This window comes from Ischnura elegans, chromosome 2 (assembly GCF_921293095.1).
Source record: "Ischnura elegans chromosome 2, ioIscEleg1.1, whole genome shotgun sequence".
Lineage (NCBI taxonomy): Eukaryota > Metazoa > Arthropoda > Insecta > Odonata > Coenagrionidae > Ischnura > Ischnura elegans.
Genome location: NC_060247.1, coordinates 37340978 through 37365184, shown reverse-complemented (window position 1 = coordinate 37365184; position 24207 = coordinate 37340978). Strand labels below are relative to the sequence as shown.

Genomic DNA, 24207 nt, shown 5'->3' with positions numbered 1-24207 from the left:
AATATATCCGATAACTGTCTCTTCCTCCCTCGCTAATGCAACATTACGCCATTTAACTGTAATTGGCCTGAAACAACTCCTTGACTTATGACAACTGCATTTCTAGTTATGCCTTTGATTGCTTTTCAGGTATCCATCAGCCCGATCCATTACAAGAAAAATAGTTTTTCATGCTGGACCTACTAACAGTGGCAAGACCTACCATGCCTTGGAAAGATTTATCGGAGCTAAATCAGGCGTCTATTGTGGTCCCTTAAAATTGTTAGCCACAGAAGTATACCATAAGTGCAATGAAAGGGTATGTTATTGATATGTCAAATTTCTTGTAGATCAGGGATTCTCATTTGGTTATTGCAGGCTTTCTTGCATTCAGGTATTCTTTTTGAACAATTTCCTCTTCAAATTATGGTCATCAAATGCCTAGTTAATGGTTTATTTGCTGTTTCCAAATTTAATCTAAAATGGCTTTAGTTGTCCTTTATTTTTTCTTTTATTAATTCCTTAATGGTTTTCTTTCATTAATAATTTGGCCTCGGTACATTTCTTGAATTTTTATTTATAGGTACTTATGAGTGAAAGGGGAATGTTTTAGGCTTCAAGGTCCACCATTCAAATGTGTGGGAGATGGTCAATTCTAACATCACTGATCTTCATGTTCATGTGGTATTATAAAATTTTCAAGTTTTGTTATGGTGTTAAATCACTTCAAGCTCACTGGAAGTAGTATGTAGCAGTTCAGTCATCAATCGAAGTTAACGATAACAAGCTATCATTTGACTGTTACACAGTTAAAAGTACCTCCAATTGACTCGAATCTCATCTCTGGGTGTTAAATCCTGGGTTAACCTCTGTAAGGATCATAGGTTCGGAAACGTTGAAGAATAACACAGGCGAATTCCATCTGAAGGCTACTCGTCATGCCGCAAGAGAGAGACAGGTCCGACTCGGGCAATGGGACAATAGGAATTCGGGAACTTGTCAAGGAAAAGAGGGGAACGGAAAGGAGGAGAAGGCACGACAGAGCTTTACATTTATTCAATTGTTAAATGTTCATATGTAGCATACTGGGTTAGAGTGGAATGGGGACATTGGAGCTTTATTACTGCATCCACACCTAGTTCTATTAGAAACTTATTTAAGTATATGCATTTAATTTTATGCTAGTACTAATGATAATTCCTGTTAAAACCAGTAAAATTTGTTATTTGATGGGTAAACCTTACCCATCAAATCATGAATGTTGCCCGTTTCTATTAATTAATTAATAGCATATGACTCCTCATACTTGCGAGAGTGACAGATTTCTTTTGAGGTTTTCATAATGGTTTCGTTTAATGACCAGTGCAGAGCATCACTGAAGTTTTTGGTAAATTATGAAAAGTACACCATCATACATTTGAAGCCACTTATTATGTAGGAAGTAATTGACGACATGATCATCGTCATTGTAAGTCTTCATGCTGCTGTAGTGTCTTTTATGGCAGGTAGAACGTTTTTTTGAATATGTCGTTTGTAGACCTTAATTTAATTCAAAACAGTGAAAAATATGCAATCAAAATGTTTTGAACTTCATAACTGCCACTTATAGTTTTACTGAAGTGACATCCTTAAATTGGACTGAAAACATGAAAGAAATAAAAATTATTTGGTTTGCAATACTCAGATATGCAAGAATTCTATGATTTAAATAATTTTGATAAAGAAACCATAATTAGAAAGCATATATTTCTGTGAGTGCTAAAAACAAAATATAGGTGCCAGTGGTTCCAGTTTGGAATGTATATGGTGGGCACGATACATATCTGTCAAATTTCCAGTTTCTAGGTTTCTTTTGCTGCTCATGTTGCAGACTATATATATTTGGGAATTTTAATAATATTAAATAATAAGAATTAATATTTTTTCTGCCCTGATTAGGTATTTTTTAATCCTTTTGAATTTTACTATTAGTTTTTACTCATTTCTTCATGTGATGATTAGTAAAAAGTTGGATGTCTTATTGTAATGGTGGTGCTGATTTTTAACTGATAAGGAAGGTGTTATGTATAATCATATGTTGGGCACATTGTGGCAAGTGCTCATAGCCAATTGTTTTCAGTTGTGATTTGTTTTTATTTTTATTAGTAAATGTTCTTGTGGAGCCATCATTAAGGAGTACATATTATGAAATATTTTGTGTCTATGAAATAATCAGAGGAACTATCTCTAATTATTCTTTCACATGTATGTTTTTTGTGTGTGCAGAAAGTGATTGGTCTATGATGGTTGGATGATATATTTTTAATTCACATTATTTTCAGGGGACTCACTGTGACTTAGTCACTGGTGAAGAGAGGCGCTACGCTAGAGATGACAATGAACCTTCAAACCATGTATCTTGTACAGTAGAAATGACTAATGTCAATGTACCATGTAAGTATGATTTTATTCATCTATTTGTTTATCTAAAAAGCTTAAAAAAAAGCATTATCTTAAAACTAGCAAGGTAATTCATGAAACACATGTTATTACGAAGTTCACTGGACCAAAAAACCAGAGGTTTGTACTAACGAACTTCTTTGGAGCATTTCTTTTAGGAATCATTGCAAAAAAAACATGCCTAGCCAAAATTCCTTGTCTCTTCATTCTTCTGTGCATACAGACGCGCTGTGGAATAGCTTCAGAGTTTTGTGTATGGTATATGGAACTAAATTATGGACAAATACAGTAAATCCTCGATATACGAACAAGATACGTTCTGAGACCTTGTTCGTAACTTGATTAACCTATGCAGGGCATCGGAAAGTGTGGTTATCGTGCAGAAAGCAACATTCCATTTTAATTTTGTGTTAACTCATGATTATGACGAACTGGTTTAGCTGCACGTTCGAAGTTCCGAAAAAATTTGCTGCCTGTGGGAAGAAAGAGCAAAGTACTGAACAGTTCCTGACTTCACAATGGATTAATTGATACTTTGTTCAGACTGTGCCCAAAGTGCAAATTTATCTATGCCGCACCTTGTCACATCGACTAAATCCAAAGGTGCCAAATTTGAAATTTCGGGCACGCTTAAATATTTTGAATGCTTGTATCTCTGAAAGTCAAATGTTCGTCACGAGAGGACTTATCATGAGGCCAATTTATGGGAAATGGGTTGGTAACCATGATTCCCCAGAAATGAAGCTTATTATGTGATGTGTGGATACTGAAGTATCTCTTACTGAAGGAAGAACCTTAATTGATGCTCTTGGGCACAGTGCATGAGGAGGACTTATACGTAACGCAATGATTATGACGTAGCATGGTGTAAATTCACCTAAATGCCGTTGCTTACCCGATGAACATCGTAATAAAGTTCATTTTATGACCGCGGGGTCCGGGACTTAAGTTCGTAATTTTGTAATAACCAAAATTTCATAATGACGTTTCATTTACTATAGATTGGATTAACCTCTTCATTGGGACCAACGAATTACTTTGTAAAAACGAGAAATTTGTAATTATGTTGTTGTTCGTATTAACGAAAGTCTACTGTAAAACAATATTTCTTTTGAAAAAATGAAAATTAAATCTAGAAAACCTGGAAATTCATGAAATTTGTAAACGTACAGCTCCTAGATACCCTGAAAAGTTATGGTGGGAAAAGTTGCTGGAATGTATTTTACCTCTGCTGAATGCAGAGTGCCTCATATTACAGTAAAACCTCCGTACAACGAATTTGAGGGGACCGGGAAAATCATGACTTCGCTGTAGAGGGTTTCGTTGTATAGGGGTAACGAGCGGGTTGCGTCTTCGCAGGGGCACAAAGTGTTCCGTGTGCTTTACGATGCAAGTCGAGTAAATTTATCAATCTTGCTTCATTCGCCATTAAAACCTTCCCTAGAGTGATGATAAACAATTTTTTTAAATTAATGTCAAAGGATCACGTCTTAAAGAGTGATCCATAATTTTCCTGAGTATCTAGTCGGCACTATTCTTTGAGTGTAATAATTGAAGTCGATATCAAATGGCAGTTTTGTGCAGCAAATTTGCCTGAAAGAGCAATATTGCCCAAAGACTTACGAAAAAAAGTGCATTGTTGGCATCCTACTGAAATTCCGGTAAACATCTATGTTCGTGACCGGTATGTACTAATATCTATAAACGACGATGGAAGTTAGGTGGGGCGTGTTAGTTACCACGAGTAAAATCGTGGAAGTCGGCAATCGAAGTAACAATGGCAATCTCAGATGATAATGCATTCAGTATGACCGATACTCCTCTCAGGTATGACTTAATAGAAGCTGGACACGATCAGTATTCCGCTGGTACACCCATTCCTCGGTGCCAAAACGCAGTACTATCCTCGAGTAAGCCAGGATAATATTTGAATCCACGCTTTGTCGCCTTTCATCCAGTGTTTAGGAGAGACTAAAAATCTCCATACGGTTTCAACTTTAGCCCGAGAACCAAGTCCGAGTCGACTTATACGCCCGAGTTACCCAAGGAGGGGGTGGTAAAAAGGTAGGGAAAAGGAGGGGGTCGTCGCGACAAAGGAGCCCGCCGACGCCCTCGGGAGAGGATAGAATGGGAAGGTAAGGAAGGAAATCCCGGAACCGTCATCAGTCATACGCTTAGCGAAACCAAGCTTACGCAATTACTTTACCCACTGATAGACAAAAAACAACAACAAAGTATTCCCCGAGTATAAGGACAGTTGGAATCGCTGGGAATTCATCCAGTTCACCTCTTCATACTTATTGTTAGTCAATTTTAAGCGAGGTTTGTGGTTTTTCAGTCCTTTACCGAACGTATCTCTCGTATGTGCCATTTGCAGGCCATAACTATTAAACTGGGATAATTAGTCACTAAAGCACTATCTAACCAATTCAATACGACTTACGTTAGCAATCAGTTACGTTACGTTAGCAGAGAATAAAAACACGTGAAAGAACCTGATCCCACTCCTTTTCGCGTCTTTTATGACACTTGAAGGACTTCTGCCCAAACCAGGTGAAGATCGATAATCTGAAAACTCTAGTTGCACTGGTAATATTTCATGCTAACAATTTGGAGTGGAGACGTTTCCAGTTGGACACAGCAAGAAGTCTAACCCCACGCACGCACTGAAATGAGGAGGAAAGGAGTGGATTTACAACTAACCACTCCCAAACATTTCATACCAAAATGTCTATTATTCAATAACATTTCCCCTCTGAAAGGAAGAAGAACTACGCTCTTAGGCGACTCTTTCTCTACAATGCTGCTGTTATCTCCCCTCCCCTTCCACGTTTCTTCGGGGAGCCATCCCTCTCCTCAGTGATTCCCCTTCCCCTAACCAAAATCTCATGCGTCTCCGACAGTGCGTGACCCTGTGGTCTGCCGCTCTTCAAGTAACCCAACTTATTTGACACACACCCAGAAGGAGGACAAAATTCATGTATTAGTAATCGGCCTTTCGATTTATCTCTCCTTCACTTACCTCCTCACAAATATAAATACAACATCGTCTACTGTCCTCGCTGTATATACAGACAGCACTCTTGAGACTTACCTCAGCCGAAACATTCCATATTCTTTGCAAATGAGTACATTTCAGGAAGTTTAAACAAATTTCGAAAAAAATGGGTTTAAATAATATTTTTAATAAATAAGAGACGGTATCTGTTTTTAAGTTTTTTAATCCAAAATTATTCTATTTAAAATAGTTTTGCAAAGTTGTCTGCCTCATCCTTTTTCTCATTTCTTTACTGGCTGCTTGCTCAACCTGCCGCAGAATTTTCAAATTTTCTATTCCATCTTCTGAAGTAATAAAAACTCGCTCCAAAACATCTACTGCGTCCACCACTTCCTTCCAACTGGGGCGCACTACGCAATTGCTGGACTCTTCTCTCTCTTCATCGCTCACATCCTGCGTCTCTGTGATTATTTCAGGATCCTCATTCTTGCCAAAAACAGCGAGATCATCATCAATGTTTAACAATTGTGCGACTTCGCCCCATTCCTCCCTCTCCTCCGGCTGTGGGTCGTCTTGGACGTCCATCTCTCCGGGAAAGCCTGCCCTCCTGAAGCAATTCGTGATTACGCTCTTCTCTACTCCATCCCATGCAACACAGAGACGCTGAATGGCTTGCAGGATGTTCCACTTCAGTGACTTGATGTCTTCCGAGTTTCCTATTCTAGGTAGAAGATATTCAACCAGCTGCCTTCTATATGCCCTCTTCACGAGGGAAATAATCCCCTGATCGAGTGGTTGCACTTTGCTCGTGCAATTAGGGGGAAAATGTACGACTTTCACGTTTCTCAGTTTCATATCTGATGTGTTTGTGAGCGGTGCAGCCGTCAAGGAAAAGAAGAATTTTTCTATTTTTACCCCCCATGACTGCGTCAAGTGATGCGAGCCACTCTCTAAATAAAATTGCCGTCATCCACGCACTTTTGTTATTCCCATAACGGCATGGCAATTTTTTAACATGCTTGAAGCACCTCGGACTAGCAAATTTACCAATCACGAAAGGCTTCAACTTTTCTGACCCGTCACTGTTAGTGCAGAAAAGAATGGTCAATCTTTCTTTACTTCGTTTGCCCCCATGGCAAATTTCTCCCTTGGTAGCTAACGTGGAGTCCGGAAGGAGATTATAGAAGAAGCCAGACTCATCGGTGTTAAAAATGTCTTTGGGATCATACCCAGCCACCAAGGAAGGCAAATTTTTCTTCCACTCCTCCACCACGGCCACGTCGACTGCTGCTTCCTCCCCACATACCCTGAGAGTCGTCAAATTCCACCGACGCTTAAATCTTGAGAGCCATCCATTAGAGGCATGGAAATCATCTATCCCTAATTTTAGGGCTATTGTTTTCGCCCGGTCCTGTAGGATGGACCCAGATAACGGGATATTGGCACTTCTCACTTCCGTAAACCACTCAAATACTTTCCTGTCTAATTCGTCATTTTTGCATGACCGAGACCTCTTCCTTTCCGGACCAAATTTCTCAATACCATTTCCCATCTTGTGCCTGTTGGCAATAATTGTGGAAAGTGTGGATGCCGGAATGTTAAATCTCTCCGCAATTGCCGTTTTTTTCTCTCCAGTGTCGACCGATTCCAAAATTTGCAACTTCGTTTCAATGGAGAGTTGTCGGCGTTTTTTGGTGGTATTGGCCATTTTACTGTTAAGGAATAATTATAATAATAAGGAAGGAATAAAAATAACAGAAAAATACTCAATTTATAGAAAAATTAAGAAAGAATAATCTCAAAATATTTTCCAGTTCGTACCGTAGAAGCAAGTCCTGTTGTCACAATCAACTCGTGCAGCCGTTTCCACAGGTAATGACTAAAGCAGACTAGGACAGACTATTCCTATATTTTCTCAGCTCCTAATAATCAGTAAAGCGAACAGGGAATGAGTTCCAGACTTCAATTGTCCTCGCACACAGGAAAGATATTCGAGTCTGAAGAGTCGCATCTTTGTTACTACTGAATCCATTGCGATGAAGATAAAATAAGTTGAAGACTAGCCAAATTTTTTATATCATCAGTGATTCCTCTATAGATAAAAAATATTTGGTTTTGAGCAAAACGTAAAAGATGTCAAGTAACGTAAAAGATAAATTCTTTTACGTTACTTGACATTGCTGAGCGATGCCATCAGGTATGTACCATGCATGAAAATTTGGTTGGTCGGAGTTAGTGACTGGTCAAGTGGGGAACGGGTGCGCTGGAGGGACGTGGCGGGTTGGAAGGGGGGACGGGAAGAGGAAAGGTATGATGTGATAGGCAAGGCACCTCAGGCCATTCATCATACCATGTCACTAGGAGAAAGGGTAGGGTAAAGGTACGGAAGAGGTTTATTGCCAAAGGTGATGGGAATTTACGGAAGGGAATAGGATAAAGCGCTAGAACGTAATAATTAGCCGTGAAAGTGGAGCTGCAGTTTTTGAGTACCAATATTTTGTTATCAAAAACGTAGTTAAAATGCTATATCTTGAAGGATCACTGATAATTTTATTCAAAATTGTGAAATAAATTGCCTTTAATTATTATACAATTGCAACAGATGAATTACTTTACGAGATGCAATACTTCAAAACATCTGTGATTTTAAAGGGCAAAATAATTTCATGACGTAATAGAAAAATTGGTAGAGAATCATCAAATAAAATGCTTTCAGTCTTACCTGTCTTCCGCAACGTATTCGCCCAATCCGTGTCACAAGTATTAAATTTCTTGGCGATCGGCATGGAATCCAAATCCAGTGAACACCAACCAATGAAGTTTTGAATACTTCGCCATAGTAAACATACATTGTCAACTCCGACGGTTCCCACCATAAGAAAAAGTAGGTACAAATAAAGCCAATGCTTCGCTCCCCGTTAGCTGAGAAGGGTGATAGAGGAGTGGATGATTAATCAGTAGTTATCTTAGTTGACTATGGCCTTCACCGAGCAAGATCAGCAAGATCACATTACGTAGAAATCTTCTCAGGTTACCTTTCTGTACTGGGTTACAGCTGGCCGGCTGCCACTGTTACGCCCCCGCCCCTCTTGGTCCATTAGTCATCCGACCCGCTCTCACCCTCCAGCTACCTGGGGGGGAGGGGGAGAAAAAGGCAACTCCCCTCCCAACTTCGCTCGCAACAACTCCGAAGAGACATTTGATACGTAGAAAAAGGCAACTCCCCTCCCAACTTCGCTCGCAACAACTCCGAAGAGACATTTGATACGTACTTTCGGAACAGGGGTCGCAGAGTGAGTTGATACGAGACAAGCAGATGGTGGCGAGCCAGTTCTACATAGTATGACTTATCGGGGCCGTGTTACACTCTCACGGGTTTAGAAAATATGCATGTGAATCCAAGGGCTCGTTTGAGCTTGCGCCTTTTCCGATGTTGCCGTCGATACTATCTTCATTGCCTTAGCAGACACGTCAACGGCACCCTCCGCTGTAGTTCTACTTCCTGCTTATTACGTAAATATCTAAGGAAAAATTATAATATGTAAAATACTGCGTTTATTCTCAATAATTCGTTCTAGAGGGGCACTTTTCCTGTTTTGGGCCCAAGTGTGGACTTCGTTGTAGGGAGTTTTCGTAGTTAGAGAGGTTCGTTACGCGAGGTTTTTTTGCGTGCATTATCCATTGGAAGGAACCGGGACCGGGCCATTAACTTCGAAATAGAGGGGTTTTTCTTAAAATTTCGTTGTATAGGGGTTCGTTGTATAGAGGTTTCACTGTACCAATTTTGTTGCTCTTTGCAGATGAAGTAGCTGTGATAGATGAAATTCAAATGCTGCGGGATGGAGGGCGGGGATGGGCATGGACTAGAGCTCTCCTTGGTGTTGTAGCCGAAGAGGTGCATTTATGTGGTGAAGAAGGTGCCATTCCTCTTGTGGAATCTCTTATGCTTACAACTGGAGAAGATGTTCAGGTGAGGACCATGTTAGAGTTTAATCATGAGTGTACTTGCCGTTTTATTGTGAAAAACATTGCATGGAGTTGCTGCTGTTGGTAAAAACAAGAGATGGATCACTTTGGGTCTTGAGCTTAGAACTGGAAACTGGATCGGAACGAAATAGAATCTGTATCAAAGTAGTTTGTACAGAACCCAATTTGAGATGCCACCCTCCTCACTATGCCACTGCTGGGTAGTATGTATTGATCATTAATGATGCAATTGACAAGCATCACTGAATTTTAATGTGACATAATGATACATAATTGTTTGTAATAATGGCAATATATTAGGGATGTGCGAATAGTATCCGCGAATACTCGAATACCTCGAATACTAGAAAGTATTCGATATTCGAGATCTCGAATAGTTATGCCAAAGGTGCCATCTCGAATACCTCGAATACTTTGAATTACGCGTCATACACTGTCGCTTGCACGTCGTTGGTAGTTGACTCGGAAAAATGAGAACTCTAGTCATTTAGTGCATGCAGCGCCGTTTTAGGCAAGCTGACGAACTACATCAAATTCGCGGGTTAGAGCGGTGAAAAGAGTTCGACGTGGGGAACCGAAATTGATCGGGTGAAAAAAATCTGAAAATCCCAGGTGTCCCCCATCAGGAGAACCTCAGTGCCGTGGGATAGTGACATTGGCGCATTTCCCACGATCTGCTATTTCCTCCAATCAGCATTCACCCCACCCAATCTGACGATTTCCTCTTCTCCGAAATCAAACATAAGGTCCCAGCTCGAGCAGGGATCGTATTACGAAGACCTTAGCTTCGAAAAAATATGAAGTTACCGGAAAATAATAGAATCGCGTTTCACCCTTCCCTCTTTCTCCCTCACTGACCATTTTCCCGCATCCATCTTTTGATAAAAACAAGACGAGGCTTTTTCCATGTGTCCTTTGTGGCTAATAACGACAGGCACTTATTTTGAATCTTCCTCAGGCGATGAAACCACCATAGTGAGAAACTCAGTGCCGTGGGATAGTGACATTGGCGCATTTCCCACGATCCGCTATCCCCCTCAATTCAGCGTTCGCCCCACCCCCTCCGACGATTTCCTCTTCTCCAAAATAAAAAAAAGGTCCTGGCTCGCGCAGGGATCGTATAACGAAGACCTCAGCTTCGAAAAAAATATCAAGTTACACGAGAACAATAAAATGCCCCCCCCTCTACTCACCCACTGGCCTTTTTCTGCTTACCTGCTTCGAAGTTCCCCATTTCTGGAGGTCAACTGCTGCATGAGTCATCTACTAGCCCAAAAGTTGTCTAACAATGACTTTCGGCAATTGATATTACACTTTTATTGGATTGAAATATTAGTAATATGCGCGTAATTTAAGAAAGAATAAGACCAAACACGACATATTTCTGACTTTATTTAAGCATTTTACGCAGGAAAATAAATGCCGGAAAGACGAAGAAATACGACGGAGGCTTAGCATTTTGGCGTAATGCTCAAATAGGGTGCTCTCCTATTATTTTTTTATTGCCTAAATCGAAATATTAATACTCCTGGAGTACGTATATCACGCTTTTAGACTATTAAATGACGATATCTATTTTTCGCGATTAAATGAAAAGTGAACATTTTCAAGCGCGCAAAAACGCGACGGGTAAGTATGAATGCCGGGAAACCTCCGCGTGACGTCGTTCTGCTTCCCGCTGCCGCGAGTGAGGTGACCTTGGGGCGAGGCTCTGAGCGCTAATACGACGCAGGATGCTAGCAGGTAGCCGAGTACCATGCTAGCTGGTAGCGCTTGGCTAAAATAAGGATTATTAATACCTTATCAAGCGAAGAAAACTTGACATGTTTCCCTGAGCTTTGTGCCTCATGCATGCATTGGTAACCTCAGACGATGTAAAACTCCTATCCTCTCGTGTCGAAACTTGGTCCCTGTGATGTCTCGTGGAGTGGCATCGCATGGGCGCCAATCTGGCCTTTTTCATATGAGGATAAAATTGGCCATTGCCATTGGTCTAAACCGGTATTTCTAGAACCAAATAATTTGTATATTATGAATACACCTATGGTGGGTAACAAATCACAATCAATGCCTTTCGTTTTCTTTAATGAAGGAAACTACACTATTGTTTACATAAAATTAAAATATTCCATTAATCAGCCAAATTCCTGTTTGAATCCTTTAAAGGCAATTACAATTACTCATGAAAATCTTGGGTTTCCTGCTGGATAGGCGACCTAGTCAAACATTTTCACATTCATCGTTTAGTATTCGAGGTATTCGAAATTCGAGATATTCGAATATTCGAGCAATGCTTTGATATTCGAATTTGATATTCGAATTCGATATTCGAATTCGAGAAATCTACTATTCGACCCATCCCTACAATATATACATGTAAGCTGTTCAGGAAAAATGTATGATTTTTAAGCGTTACCGTATAAGCTTGTGTAAGAGGCGCACACATGTAAGAGGCGCACCCCTATTTTGAGGATCGAAGCTATAAAGAAAATATTTTGCGGCATTTTTTTTATCCTATCATGCGGTGTTGCTGATGTATGCCTGGAATTTCGACAGTAATCGAAATTTCCTCTTTCAGTACTATTTGAAAGAGGAAATTTTGATAACTGCGGCGGTAATAGCGGCATAAGAGGGAGTAGAAAGAGTTCCGATCCTCTCTTCGCATACGCCATCGCTCTACGTTGCTTGTCCTACTCACGAACAATTTTGTTTAAAAGCTCTCGCAGAAGTATTGCAATAGAATTGCAGCCGTGGAAAATTTTAGGGCAAAACACGACAGGCACATAGCATGAACCTTCCAAGAGATTGGACAACAATCGGGGCAATCTCAGCGCCGTAGGATAATAACCACGTCGTAGATTTAAGGCCCCTTGCACACGCACCGATTTTGGACGGCGGGTAAAATATCGGCCGTCCACATTCCAATAGTGAACAATGGGAGAGCATCGGAGCTTGCACACGTACCGACCACGCGCCGGCACCGGCAAAATGCCGGTTAGCTGCCGGCCATTGTCACTGTGGGTCGCCGGCGCCGGCTAAAAAACATAGCAACTTATCGTTTGACTGGTAAAAATCTGGCGTGTGTGCAAGCATCGCTTCGCCCGTAAAATATCGGCCGATATTTTACCGGCTGTCCAAAATCGGTGTGCGTGCAAGGGGCCTAACGGAACTACACTCGGCCCTCCATCAGCCAATGCCTCAGGCGTTTTTTTCCTTTCCGAGACTCCGCAGGAAAATAGGAAAATTTCAAGTTACAGGGGAACAATTGAAACGTGTTTCATCCCTACCCCATCTCACCAACTGACCTTTTTCGGTCTACCAGGTTCAATTTTCCGAGTTTCTGGAGGTCAAATGCTAGGTGAGTCACCTTCCGAGCTCGGAGATATCTCGATATCTTTCAGCAATTGTAAGACACGCACGAGGTTCTTAAAAGAATTTGACCTAACGCGATGTTTATCTGACAGCATTTAAGTTTTTTGAGCTCTAATTGATTGACACAAAGATTTATAGCTAAAACAAGGCTACTAATATTCAACATAGTCCAAACAGCACAATTTCGGAAGAAACAAGCGTAGCATAAGCGCATTCAAACAAGACGAGACGGACTGGAAACTTCAGGCAACGCAAACTGCGTATATCACATTGCTGCGCCTTCGCCCCTTCGCATTAAAGGCAACGACGTCATATGCAAGATCGGACGTATTCTTCCCTTGCTCCTTCGCTCATAGCCTCGCAGCTTGAAATACGGAGGGGAGGGAGCGCGCTCCTTCCCCTCCACCTCGCCTTCAGCGCTCTTCACTTATAAGCATTTCCGATTTCTTCTATCCACCATTTAGTCCAACAATGAACGCACTCGTTCGAATTTTTTAAACCGCAGGTTTAGACACCAATATAATTTTCAGTTGCAAAAATCCTCATATTAGCGTCTGAAGATGATTTTTGAAAAATCAGGTCGTCAACGTAATGGAAATTGCTCGGCAAGACAGATGTTGACTATTAACCAGGTATGTCCTTCAAAACGACGCGTTTCTATACGTGTGATAAGCGATTACACTATGCAGTATAAATGCCGCGGGATTCCCACTCGTGGCAGCAAATTTAGCGCGCGCTCCCGAGCGAAAAACCCCGCGCGATCTTTTCAATGTTCACCTCTGGGGTACCGACGTGACGGCGCGATGCTTGCAAGAAATTCAAACAGGAGCATTTAAAAAATACGTCACTAAGGGATAAACTCCCCTACCTGCCGTTTGATTTTGACCCAGGGTTTCAGATGACTGACTCACGCTGAAAACCAAGGCCACTCAGTTCCCCTTGGACTTGCGACCGGTGAAGGGGAGGGGGGAGATAAGAAGTTTGTGTAAGAGGCGCACCCCCATTTTCGGCTGCAATGTCTGGGAAAAAAGGTGCGCCTCTTACACGCGCTTATACGGTACTTACGTAATGAAAATGGCTTTAGGGGAAAGAATTATTTACCCATTGAAAAGCTATTTTCATACACATTAATGCGTGTATGATCAAAATTGTGATTGTGGTCAAGGGTAAATTATCCAAATTTCCACATAAAAATGTGGTAAAATGTCCAAAAGTAGCTGTTTAAATGTATTTTTGAATTTGTGAATGCTTGTAGTGACCCCAAAAATATAACATGCCACACCCCATAAAATTGACACCCCACAACATTAACACAGTTGCTTGCTGCAACCGGCACTATTTATAAAGATGGTGCCATTTTCCTTCTTCTGGTGCATAGAGTAAACTTTAAATTCCACCATTATCACCACTAGTCTTGTTTTGTATGATAAATACACCATACCCAAGCCAAGGCTGAAAATTGGATTTTATTAAAATGATGATTCATTATTTGTCTACCCAATTCTCCATCCCCCATTTGCTCCCTGTGTGGTAAGGATGAATGTGCTTACTAGGCAAAATATATCTTAGTTGTGTCCTAGGAACCATTGTTAGAAATTTCATGCTTGCCTCATCAAATGCAATGTTTTTACGTAATGAAAATGGCTTTAGGGGAAAGAATTATTTACCCATTGAAAAGCTATTTTCATACACATTAATGCGTGTATGATCAAAATTTTTTTAACTGTGCCTCTAGGAGTAGTTTAGCCTAGAAATGTTCGAGCACGCGCACATGTGTCACCAAAAGGCAAACAGATATTTCCTTGAGAGTCCAGTCCTTCTTATCTCAGTCTGTGAAATGGGTACAACAATGTTTGGTTATCATCTGGAGTCCTCCTGATACCTTGACGATCCTCGTGATGATGATCAGAAATTATTCGAATCGAAGTGATATAAGTCTGGAATAAAGTTTTTTTTTAATTATAGTCAAAAAGCTTTGTCTTCAATAACTGTGGTCTGATTTATGAAAATGAGCATGATATTCACCTTAACATTCTTGTAATTTTATATTCAACAGCTTGAAAATTTAAGTACATAGTTGTCTCAAAGTTTTACCAATGTGCTTAATGATAGTGTGTTATTATACATTTAATTCATGTTTTGCCTTCATAACCACCTCATTTGCTATAGTATTTATAAATATAATGAGTCAAAAAGTAAGTGATATAAAAATTGAATTTTGGTTGTACATATATTTCATTTTGCATAAAAGATATTCATGATGCATGCTTATGGTTAGTTGTTAAATTTGTTGAATGTGTCTGTGCCTTTCTAATATCTTACTCATGCTAAAACACGAATGTTTATGAAAACCTCCTCATAGCAAAATCATGGTCCTGGGCCTCTGCTGAAATATTGTATTTGATTAAAGGAATGAAAGTATTTCTACTATATTCCGATTTTTGTTTATCATTGACCAGGTTTATAGGTATAAACGCCTTACTGAGCTGGTGATTGAAAGTAAGGCACTGGGAACGCTGGATGATGTACGCCCTGGAGATTGTATTGTGTGCTTCAGCAAAGCAGATGTGTACTCTGTTTCTCGCAGGATTGAGAGTTTGGGACGTGAGGTGGCTGTTATCTATGGCGGTCTTCCACCTGGAACAAAACTAGCTCAAGCACGTAAATTCAATGATCCTGCTGATCCATGTAAAGTCTTGGTGGCAACTGATGCTATTGGAATGGGATTGAATCTGTGAGTGAAGTATATTGTTTGGTCTTCATTAATGGCAATCCGAGCACCAGATTTTGTGTTTCATCTCAAGCCCATAGAAGTTGAAGTGCATGACCCGATCCAAAGTTCTGTTTTGCTACCAGTAATTGAGATAGTCCAGAATTTCTCTTTTGGATAGTCTTAGGAGGCGGTTGGGTGGTTGTAATAATTTTAGTAAATCATGAAAATGATGTACCAAATTATAATAAGCAACAAAAAGCACCTAAAATAATAGTTGAAAAGGAAAAGGTACCTGTTACGAATAATAGGGTAGTTTCCTTCATCAAAGAAAACAAAATGCAATGATTGCGATTCGTTACCCACCATTAGTGTATTCATAATACACAAATTATTTGGTTTTAGAAATACCGGTTTAGACGAATGGCAAGGGTCAATTTTATCCTCATTTGAAAAAGGCCAGATTGGCGCCCATGTGATGCCACTCCACGTGACGTCACAGGGACCTAGTTTCTACACGAGAGGATAGGAGTTTTACATCGTCTGAGGTTACCAATGCATGCATGAGGCACAGAGCTCAGGGAAACATCTCTTAATAATCACCTATTAAAACTGGCTAAGGTCGGAAAGTTTTCTTCGTTTGATAAGGTATTAACAATCCTAATTCAAGCCAAGCGCTATCAGCTAGCATGGTACTCAGCTACCTGCTAGCATCCTGCGTCGTATCAGCGCTCAGAGCCTCGCCCCAAGGTCACCTCAAAGGTGGCAGGGGGAACCAGAAATACGTCACATGGACTTTTTCCCATCATTCCTACTTAGCCGTCGCGTTTTTGTGTGCTTGAAATTTTTCACTTTTCGTTTTGTCGCGAAAAATAGATATCGTCATTTAAAAATCTAAAAGTGTGAAATTCGTATTCCAGTAGTAATAATCTTTCGATTTAGGCAATAAAAAAAATAATAGGAAACCACCCTATTTTGTAAACCAGTGAATGAATGGTAATATTACCCATACAGAAACCTGCTAGAAAACGCTATGGTAAACTAAGGAACTGTAGAGAAGCATTTTATTTAAACCCTTTAATGAATGGTGGAATAATTATTTGTAATGCTGTTGAGCTCAAGAAAATACCAGTTGAATAGTGGTTTTTCCACCTTATAGATGAATGGGGTGTCTTTTGTATTTATTGTATATGTATTAGAAAATCCTTTAAGCATGTATGCCCTCTCATAATGGTATTCAAATATCTCTGTGATTCATCAGAAAATGAGAAACTAGGGTCAGTGAGATATGCGTGTGCTGATTATAAACTCAGAAAACATCAGTTGCCATAAAGCCTCAATTTGTTCTATCTCTGCTTTCCTTTTGTGTTGACAAAGTTTCCTTCCCAGGTCTTACTTATGTCTTACACATTAAAGTTGTGGGAAAAGGGCTTGGTTTGTAACTTAGGACTTTAAAACCTGATTGAAATTATAAAACCATTCTAAAATGACTCAAAGCTCATTAACAAAGAAAATTAACGTAGGTATCACTTCAGCAGTTTAATAGAAATGTATTTTGTTGATATCCCTTAAACATTTTTGCTACAAAGTGTATTTTTTGTTATATTTACAACTTACTTTTTTTTTAAACATCTATACACATATGTATTACAAAAATATTACTACCCCTGTATAAGCAAATTTAATTTTGACTGCACATCATGCCAACTTAAAGTTGTCTTGGCAACCTCATCGCATTTTCATAATCTTTCAGCCAAGAATTAGAGCAATTTTTTATATATTTTTTCTACGATTAACAAACACCCTCTCTATCATGGATTAAAGTTTATTTTGTTTTTAAATTTTCAGGAGTATTAGAAGAGTTATATTTTATTCCATGATCAAACCATATGTGAATGAAAAAGGAGAGAAAGAAATGGATGTGTTATCAGTTTCCCAAGCCTTGCAAATAGCTGGCCGAGCTGGACGTTATGGGACTCAGTTTGAGAAGGTATGGTGTAGAATGCATGCTACCAAGCTCTGAACACATGTTCAAAAAATCACCTTAGTTTTTAGCGTCACACACGGATTTTCAATTTTTTTGAGATATGTCTTAAAAACTTTTTTATAAATTTCTATAAGAATTACTGGATAGATTTTTTTAAACGGTGGTTTTATTATACATGATTAGTCATTTAAAATTGACTTTTGTAATGTAGGGACACCGAAAACAAGTTTGAATTTTTTAATCTTAATCAATATAAAGACAAAGTATCACATTATATGATTGTATGAATCACAAATATATTATGCCATATTTCAACCCATATAAATATTCCAGTAGCATCAGCAGCTACATAATCTGTAAGATTTTTCAAGAAAACTGAAAACTGCCATTCCTTAAGGCCACTATACACGGTGAATTATCATGCTGATTGATCATGCCATCATTCAATGGATCATGCGAGCAAAATAGAACATGTTCTAATTTCCATAGAATGTTCATGCACGTGACGGTTCATTCGCAAATTTTTCTGTTATACACGGTGAATGATTTCATTCCCATGATCATTCACCATGTATAGCGGCCATTAGAAATTTTTGTCATGCCCGCATGTTTGTATCTACACAACAATAAAAATACATTGCAATTGACATCCCGTTGGCATCAGTATTTGAGTGATACATTAAATTCATTAACTAAACTCCGTTAAATGTTTCTGTTTAACCCCTAGCCGCTGGATTGAAATGCTCAATGGCTACCTTTACTATCTGATTCAATTCAATTGCCTTTAAATTACCATGCCTGCATAAAGGCGTGCCAGGCACTGAGTGGAGCTATTTTTCTGTGCCCTTACAGGCATGGTATGTGTTTAAAAATTTTATAAGCCATATGCGTTCTCTGCAAAAACTTAGAGCAGTCCCTTTCTTCCTAATGTTGCCCACCTACTATGGTGAGGAAGAGGGGTTAGACTTCCAGTGTTTTCCAATGGCCTTCCAAAAATGGTTTTAGGATTTTAACTCCTAATCCTTGTGTGAGACTGGCACCAATAGGAAGTAGAGAATTTCTCAACAGGGTGAATGCCAAAAGAGAAAAATAATAAATGTATCATTTTCTAATATTCTGTGGTACCTACTTATGTATTTGTTTGGTACTTCCCCATTCCTTTCTGCCCTGAGCAATTTGTCTGCAAAGCTGCCTTGCTTTCTCTTGAAATTATTGCTATGTTTATTCTATTTGTTGTGTAATGTCTTCACATATTTTGTCATTTTCAGGGTCATGTTACTACTTTCAAGCCTGATGATCTTCCTACTCTTAAAAATTTACTATCTCAAACTCCTGAAGCCATCAACAAGGCTGGCCTGCATCCTACTGCTGATCAAATTGAGTTGTATGCATACCATCTCCCAAACTCCACTCTGTCCAATTTGATGGTAAGATGGCAACTAATTCTGTTTTTCCTCAATGGCATATTTATTTCACTTCTTACACAAATTAATGGGTATAACATATAGTACACTCCCGATTATCTGGGCTAATCATGGAGAGAGACGGCACGAATAATTAGAAAACACGGATAACCCAAACTTTCACTTTAATGTCTTGAAATGTTCATAATTTACATTAAACAAACAAGATATTATTATTTATGCCGTTATTCTGTTATTTTAGAGTGCTTCCCGGACTCATTGAGAGCTTTCTTTGCCAGTTCGCGATATTTTTAGCGGCGATAACATATTATATAGTATACGTATCACTCATATTGTTAATGCTCCATATAAGGCCTGGATTAAAAAACCACACATCTGTGGCTGTGCGATCACAGATACAGAAAAGTGGTTTGCACGAATGCTTCAAAACCACTGCTCGACGTCGGAAACTACAATGTGAGGTACCACGCCACACAGTTGTGTCTCACTCAAGTTGCCCGGGCTGCAACTGCTGCAGGACGTGTATCCGTGATCACGGAGCACAGTCACGCACTGCAAGGCTTGGAAAACAGGAACATGGTGCTCCCGTGAATGCCGTTAGTGCGGGATCGCTTCCGTTTTATGAAGGGAATTCTAACGGAAATAATAAGCCCGGTGTATCCTTGCATTAATGAAGTAATTCTGATGATTTTGCGTCCGATTAATTTTTTTATAAAGATCGCGGAAAATATTGACCGAGAGTGAAAATCATGAACACGGATCCACCGCAGCCAGATAATCGGGAGTCTGCTGTACATTAGAGTGGCTTTTTCCAAGCATGTATAAATGTATGTTGGATGTTGGAACAGGAATTTGTCTGTGACCATCTTATTTTACTTGTTAAAAAGATATGATGAGAAGTTTTTTCCCCATGTAAAACACCCAAAAATGAAGTAATTATAATCAATGGTCCGTGAAGGCTTGCTTCGATCAATTAATGTCTTCATCGTTGTACATATTTTTTCTTATTGTTCTCTTGCTTATTTAATGAAGCTATTTTGCTAATATACATATTGCTTTTTTTTATGTTTGATTAGGACATATTCACAACTCTTTGCACTGTGGATGATTCACTCTACTTCATGTGTAATACTGATGACTTCAAGTTTTTAGCTGATATGATTCAGCATGTACCCTTACCCCTGAGGGCACGCTATGTCTTTTGCTGTGCTCCTATAAACAAGAGGATGCCTTTTGTATGTTCCATGTTTTTGAAGGTGAGCAAAGAAATTTCTATTCCTTTATTGTGTTTATTCATGAAAATACTTACGGTGTCAAAGTTAGAAGGTAGGTACTACAGTGGAGCCCTTGCATAACGAAGTTGAGGGGTTTAGAAGTTTACTTCTTTATACCTGAGCTTCGTGAAATGTGGGTTTGCTCTTGTGAACTTCCAATTGAACTTTGAACCATGCCTACTGCAGTAATATTATAGCAGTTATTTTATAGCTTCACACAGGAAAAAAAATGTCGGAAAGCATTTAAAAAAAGAACTACCATCAAATTGACTGGGAAAATTGCATTTCCGAGCCTGCTGCATTTGTTAGTGAAAGAATTCTTCTCCAAAGGTGCTCAAATGAATGTATAATTTCAACTATTTTTCATCCAGTTAAGATCATAAACTGGGATGAGGTTATTTTGTGGTCTTGCATGTATTCATACTAAGGATGAGTCGTTCTTAAATTTTTTTGGTTCTCGATACTCGGTTCCAAGAATGAACTCTTATTATCTGATTAAATTAAAAAGAAGAACTTTGTGCTTTCACATTAATGTTTATTTACGACCATGGTTTCAACGTTAGACGTCATCATCAGGTGATGATGATGACCTGATGATGACGCCTAACGTTGAAACCATGGTCGTGAATAAATATTAATGTGAAAGCACAAAGTTCTTCACTTTAATTATGAATCGCTTTCACCAAGTTACGCCTCAAACAATCAATCTTATTATCTGAATTATTGACTACTTTAAATGAAACACCACGAGAAGTAAATGAAAATAATTTCACTAAAGATGTAAATTAGCAGGAAAGCTCAGTAAAAAAACTTAAGATCGTCTCGATAATTTTATTTGCCAAGCAAAAAAGATTAAAAAACACATTGTTATAGAATACATGATCGACCAACATGTCGCATTACATCAGTCAGGCACTGGTTCTTTCTCCAGGTTTTGATTTCAAAAATTGAACATTTTTACCCAAATATTCTTTTTTTGGTAGAAATATTGCCTGCAGTACTGAACACACGTTCACTGAAAACAGTAGTGGTCGATGTTGATTTTGAAGGGCCGTATGAAATATACTTGGAGTACAGTTTACATACTGCATATCATCAGGATCAATAATGATACTCCCCCAACTTCTGACAACATCATCTGTTAATTTGTTTTAACTTATGAGTTCAAAATATGCTCTGTATTCTGCAATGTAGTTTAAATTGTTACTTTAATTGACAACTTATTTGCATGCTTCACTATCACAGTTCTTATGACCTCAACAATAAACTGCTCAACATGCCAGTACAGCGACACCATAGATAAACTGAGCGGCTGTGTGCTAGCGCAAAATTGTAATGCAGTGTTGCTGTAGGAACCACACCTTTCAATGCCTTGCATAGGTTTATCAACTTACGAATAAGCTCTTGGAATGCATCTTGCTCGTATATCGAAGAAATACTGTACATAATTCAATCGTAAGACCACTTTCACAAAAACGATTTTCTGCCGGCCGCCGTTCACTGCACGACACATGGTGTCGCAGTGAGTTGTCTCATCTGAAAGTCGCCTGAATTTCTCGTGAACGGCGGCAGGCGAAAAGTCGTATCATCTGAAAGTGGCCTCAATGTAGCATTGTCTGTATTTCACGTCGTAGATGGCACATTGCCGGGCCGGATTGAAATGGGTGCTGTGCCTTCAAAGGCGTAATTCGACTTGTTTGGCATAGAGACCTATGGTAAGTTGAAAGAACGGCACCGTGCCATCAACGGCGGCAGGCGAAAAGTTGGCTCGTTCGAAAGCGGAAAAGCAGCTACGGAATTGTTACAATGTTGGCGAGAGGAATAAACTGACGAACTCTTAAATGTGGGTGTTAGCGAGCAACTCTCAAAAGAAAAAAAACGTGGACACCATGCAATCGGGAAGTAATATGTGCGGTTTTTAATATTTTTTTCACTTTTTGCTCTTGGATACGCTACAGACCATTTTGGCTGTGGGCGCCAAATTCAAATCCTCACGACCATTCTGAGCCAGCTTCTAAGTACCGACTTTATGCAATCGGTTCTCAAAACCAGTTCCACAGGCCAAGAACCGGCAGTACCGAGAACCAGGTACCGGAACCGACCCATCTCTAATTCATACATTCATGAAATTTGTCCATTCTCATCATGAAATTTACACCATGCTTAAGAATGTTCGCCGGAGATATTTTCAGGGAGAAGCCTCCTATCAGAGAGATGAGATTGTTTTTCTGCTTCTGTTCAAATCCTGTTGAAATCATGATCAAACTTGAGAATGGGGATACTGAATTCCTACGAATGTGCAATATGATTCAGTCTTAAATGTATTGATATAATAAAAAGTATAATTAATTAGTTACTCTCTTGATTTCTGGGTTTCCATGGTGTAGTTTCATGTCTGATGATGACAGTTTTTCTAGCATCTACAGTTCAGAGGTGGAGTTTGATGCTAAATGGACCTGTATATATGATGTTGCAGTAGCGGTTGCTTTTCATTTCTACCACTTTGGCTTATATGCAGGCCCATTTTACATAAAACTCTTCTAGTGCTATTTGACTAAATTTTGGATCCAAAACACCTTTCTATTTAAAGTATACCGCGTAAATCATGCTCAAGAAAAGATTTCAAATGGATATTGTTGCAAATTATATCAGTACCGTTTCTTTTTGGCTTTGGTTCATTTTCAATTCTAATCCCAAGAAGCATTAGAGTTCAGCACTGAAAATGGAATTCAGTCATCCCTAATACTGCTTGGTTCTGTCAATATATTTTAATTAACCCATCATTCATGATCACTTACTTCAGTAAATTGAAAACAAATGTGTGTCATTGTAATGCCTATAGCTACTATATTCTTTCTATAATTCTATTCCATACCATAATTTTTCCTCCAGTTTATTTTTTTAAGATGATTTTATATTCACTTTTACTTATGATGCCTTAATGTTTTGCTCTAGTTTGCTCGTCAGTACAGCAGAAATGATGCATTGACATTTGATTGGCTGTGTAGGAACATTGGGTGGCCATTTGCATCACCTCGCACAATAATTGATCTGGTTCACCTGGAAGCAGTTTTTGATGTTCTTGACCTCTACTTATGGTTCAGGTGAGTTATGAAATGCCTTTGTGCTTTTAATTTAGTGCACAAGAGTCCACAAACAACAAACTCAAACCATCAAAACAAAAAAATCACAAAGCAATTGATTGAGTAAAAGAAAATATTCATGCATTTTTTGTGATAATGAGTTTTTAATGAATTTTCCTCCATGTAATTCTTGCTCTTGCACGTGCGGGTGACTCTGTAAAGGTATGCCACTGGCTAGTCTGTGATTATCCTTTAATATGTTTAGTGAATGCCTTTAGTGGTAAAAGTTCTGGCTTTAACCTCAGGACTGTGATACTATTCACAAAAGCATGCTACCCTATGGTATTGCATGTTTGGCAGCAAAAACTATTTTGTCCTCTATAAGCCGACAGAACTCTGCAGTGCAAGAGGTACCTTAACAGATCAAATCGTAGAAAATCTGATGCAGATTTGAGAGATCTGGGTTCAGTTTCCAGTCACATTTAATGAGTTTTTCTCTCTGGAATTTTTGAATTTTCACACTCTCTATAGGTTCTCAATGGTGATACTGTTAAATATGTGCTAAGCATTTTACGTAGTAATGTAATGAGACACCATATAGTATCTCATTAAAGAACATTTGAAGTCATGTGAGACAGCATATGGTTGTGCGTGGCTGGGAACGTGTTAAGTGCACTAACAGTTGACTCCACAAAGGTTACAACATTCAATGGATAACAGTGCAGTGGTGAATCCAGCCTTTTCTCTCTCTCTCTCTTCTTTCCTGGATTGAAACTGTGTGAGACTCAGTGGTGGGTCATGGAATTCTCCACTCTGTGTGGTGTGACCAACCGGTGGGTCATGGATAGGCCTCAACAGGGGTCATAGGCCACACATATTTTAGCTACTGCCTAGAGGTGGTGCCACACTCAGGGGACTGTCCATCGATAACAGTGCATAGAGGGGAAGTGGAGA

At 39.2% G+C, this 24207-nt stretch overlaps 1 protein-coding gene across 1 annotated transcript in view; it reads left to right on the top strand.

Annotated features, from left to right (window-relative positions):
• The window catches only part of LOC124153617 (ATP-dependent RNA helicase SUV3 homolog, mitochondrial), a 35922-nt gene that overhangs the window by 952 nt on the left and 10763 nt on the right, over positions 1 to 24207 (top strand). Inside the window, exons 3-10 of the mRNA XM_046526900.1 lie at positions 130 to 298; positions 2301 to 2412; positions 9217 to 9386; positions 15235 to 15509; positions 17334 to 17475; positions 18741 to 18899; positions 19973 to 20152; positions 23126 to 23274. Of these exons, the coding sequence (XP_046382856.1) occupies positions 130 to 298; positions 2301 to 2412; positions 9217 to 9386; positions 15235 to 15509; positions 17334 to 17475; positions 18741 to 18899; positions 19973 to 20152; positions 23126 to 23274 (1356 nt within the window). The remainder of the gene's footprint in view (positions 1 to 129; positions 299 to 2300; positions 2413 to 9216; positions 9387 to 15234; positions 15510 to 17333; positions 17476 to 18740; positions 18900 to 19972; positions 20153 to 23125; positions 23275 to 24207) is intronic.